The sequence below is a fragment of the Propithecus coquereli genome, unplaced genomic scaffold (assembly GCF_000956105.1).
Source record: "Propithecus coquereli isolate 6110/MARCELLA unplaced genomic scaffold, Pcoq_1.0 Scaffold53, whole genome shotgun sequence".
Taxonomy (NCBI): domain Eukaryota; kingdom Metazoa; phylum Chordata; class Mammalia; order Primates; family Indriidae; genus Propithecus; species Propithecus coquereli.
In genome coordinates this window covers 886,631-889,356 of record NW_012151174.1, presented here as the reverse complement: position 1 = coordinate 889,356, position 2,726 = coordinate 886,631, and the positions used below count along the sequence as shown (strand labels likewise).

General features: G+C 50.0%; 1 protein-coding gene across 1 annotated transcript in view; it reads left to right on the top strand.

The window, feature by feature from the left end:
- The window catches only part of SPTBN4 (spectrin, beta, non-erythrocytic 4), a 77,585-nt gene that overhangs the window by 42,381 nt on the left and 32,478 nt on the right, over positions 1-2,726 (top strand). Inside the window, exon 19 of the mRNA XM_012656965.1 lies at positions 926-1,189. Coding sequence (XP_012512419.1) covers positions 926-1,189 — 264 coding nt within the window. The remainder of the gene's footprint in view (positions 1-925; positions 1,190-2,726) is intronic.

Below are 2,726 nucleotides of genomic sequence, written 5' to 3'. Positions count from 1 at the left end.
GAACGTTAGATTCTTACAGCCCTGGGTTCTAATTGTATCTGTGCCTATTACAATCTGTGGGGCCTAGGGAATTGTGTTAACCTCTTTGAGCTTCAGTTTGCTCTTCTCTAAAATTAATTAAATAATAAATATAACCACTTCTCTGGCTCTTCTGCACATAAAGTGCTTAGTACAAGGCCAAGCACCTAAGAGCTGTAATTACTATGATACTGTTACTTTTAATATGGAACATAATATATGTAGCTCTGGCCCACCAAGGAGCTTGACTTCCGAGGGACTCAGGCAGATTTTTTGCTCTAGGTCTCCACCCCCAGAACTTCTCCCTACTCTAGCTGAACCCCTAGGCCTGCAGCCCTGGAGGTCTACCCTACTTTTCTGACTCAGACAGAAAGCCCCAGGTTGGCCTTAAACCCTTAAATGGCCACCGATAGCCTGTAAATTGTGACATGTGGCAAAGCCAACTTTCTTGATTTTGAGTTTAATGGAAGTTCATTCTCTCCCCGCCTCTCTCACTCTCTCTCTCTTTTATCTCTCTCTCTCTCTCCTTGTCTGTCTCATGGTCCTCTCCACCTGTTTCTCATTGTGCGTGTGTCTCTGTGTCCATCACTCTGCGACTGTCTCTCCCTGTCTCCTTCCCTTGTCTCTGTTTGTGTCTCTCTTCTCTCACTCCATCTCTCTGTCTCCCTCTCCTCACCTATGTCTGTCTCTCTCTCTCTTTTTGTCTCTTTTCCTTGGTTCCTTCCATCTCTGGGTGTATCTCTGCCTCTGTCCCTCTGTCTCTGCCTCCCTGTGTGTGTCCAACTTCCCACCTCTGACTCTCTCCCCACATCTATCCTCGTATCCTGTTGCCCTGCCATATTTCTCTGTGCCTCTCCACCACCCATCCCCTCCTCCTCATTTCCTGACATCCGCCTTCCTGGGGCAGGAGGGCCAGCAACTGATGCAGGAGAAGCCAGAGCTGGCCGCCTCTGTGAGGAAGAAGCTGGGTGAGATCCGGCAGTGCTGGGCGGAGCTGGAGAGTACCACCCAGGCCAAGGCGCGGCAGCTCTTTGAGGCCAGCAAGGCTGACCAGCTAGTGCAGAGCTTCGCTGAGCTGGACAAGAAGCTCCTTCACATGGAAAGCCAGCTGCAAGATGTAGACCCTGGCGGGGATCTGGCCACTGTCAACAGCCAACTCAAGAAGCTGCAGGTACGGCCTGGCTGGCCCAGATGGGGGCTCCCTACACTACAGTGAGGTTGGATCAGGGTCAAACCCCACTCAAGGTATTTCAAAGAGAGGGGATGTAATGTAGGGATTTATTTGACATGTGTGGAAGGGCCTGGAAGAACGGAAAGGGACTACTGAAGCAATCTAGCTCATAGTAACTGTTTGAAACAGCCACCACCCTCTAGGGCTGTGGTCCCCAACTCCCAGATAGGGACTAGGCCACAGAGCTCCATCTGGCCTCCTGTCTGTAGTAGAAAAATTGTCTTCCATGAAACTTAGGAACCAGTTGTGGGGGGAGCCCACACAGCAGGAGGTGAGCGGCAGGCGAGCTAGTGAAGCTTCATCTGTATTTACAGCCGCTCCCCATTGCTCGCATCACTGCCTGAGCTCTGTCTCCTCCCTCACCTCCCAGTCCGTGGAAAAATTGTCTTCCACGAAACTGGTCCCTGATGCCAAAATGTTTGGGGACTGCTGCTCTAGGGTATGGAGTACAAAGGGAAAAGGAAGGATTTAGAGCCACAAAGCAGTATGTTAGCAACTAGCATGCTGAAGTTTTCGCAGGCCCCTGACACCTGTTTCCTGAATGGAGAAGCCAAGATCCAGAGGTAGGGCAGTGGCTTTGCATAGAATAACAGTGACATTCACTGAGCACTTCCTCCACCCATCTCTGGGCCGAGCAGCCACTGACCTCTCCCAGCAACCCTTGGAGACTGGTATAGTCATTATTCTCCGTTTTACTAATGGGGAAACTGAGGCACAGAAGGTTAGGTGCCTGGCCCGAGGACGCACAGCTAGCCAGCTTACGAAACGGGGCTCTAGAGAACAGACACAGTGTCTGCTTTATCTCTGCTCCCAGCTTGGAGCTGGCTGGTGCTCAGTCCACGACAGTTCGCATGGAATGACCGGAGGCGAACATAGGCATTATTTCTCACCTCCCAAGGTGCAATGGCTCTTGCCTGTACGTGCCAAGAACAATGCCTCACGGTGACTGGTGGGCAACTGCAGCTCCAGGAGGTAAATTTACTTCCCCAGGGTAGCAAGTGGCAGAGCCTGGATTCAAATCCAGTTTCCTCAACTCTTCGCTCCTCCTTTTTGATACACCTCCTGCATAGTTATGGTTATAAAGTGCTTGGCATAGCGTGGGAAAAAGTAGACTAATAATAAATGCCTAACGACACTGATGAGTATTTATTCATTCACCTCTGCATCAAATATTTATTGGGCACCTCCTGTGTTACCGGGCACTTTTCTAGGTGTTGGAATACAGCAGTGGGCAAAATGCATGAAAAATGACTGCCTTCATGGGGTTCACGTTCTGATGGGGAAGGCAAGCGAAAGAGCAAAGGACAAACAGATCTGAATGTGATGTCCAATGAAGTCACAACTTTACTTATTTATTTAATCCTATTTTTTTTTTCTTTTCTGAGACAGAGTCTCACTCTGTTGCCTGGGCTAGAGTACCGTGGCATCAACCTAGCTCACAGCAACCTCAGACTCCTGGGCTCAAGCAATCCTGCTG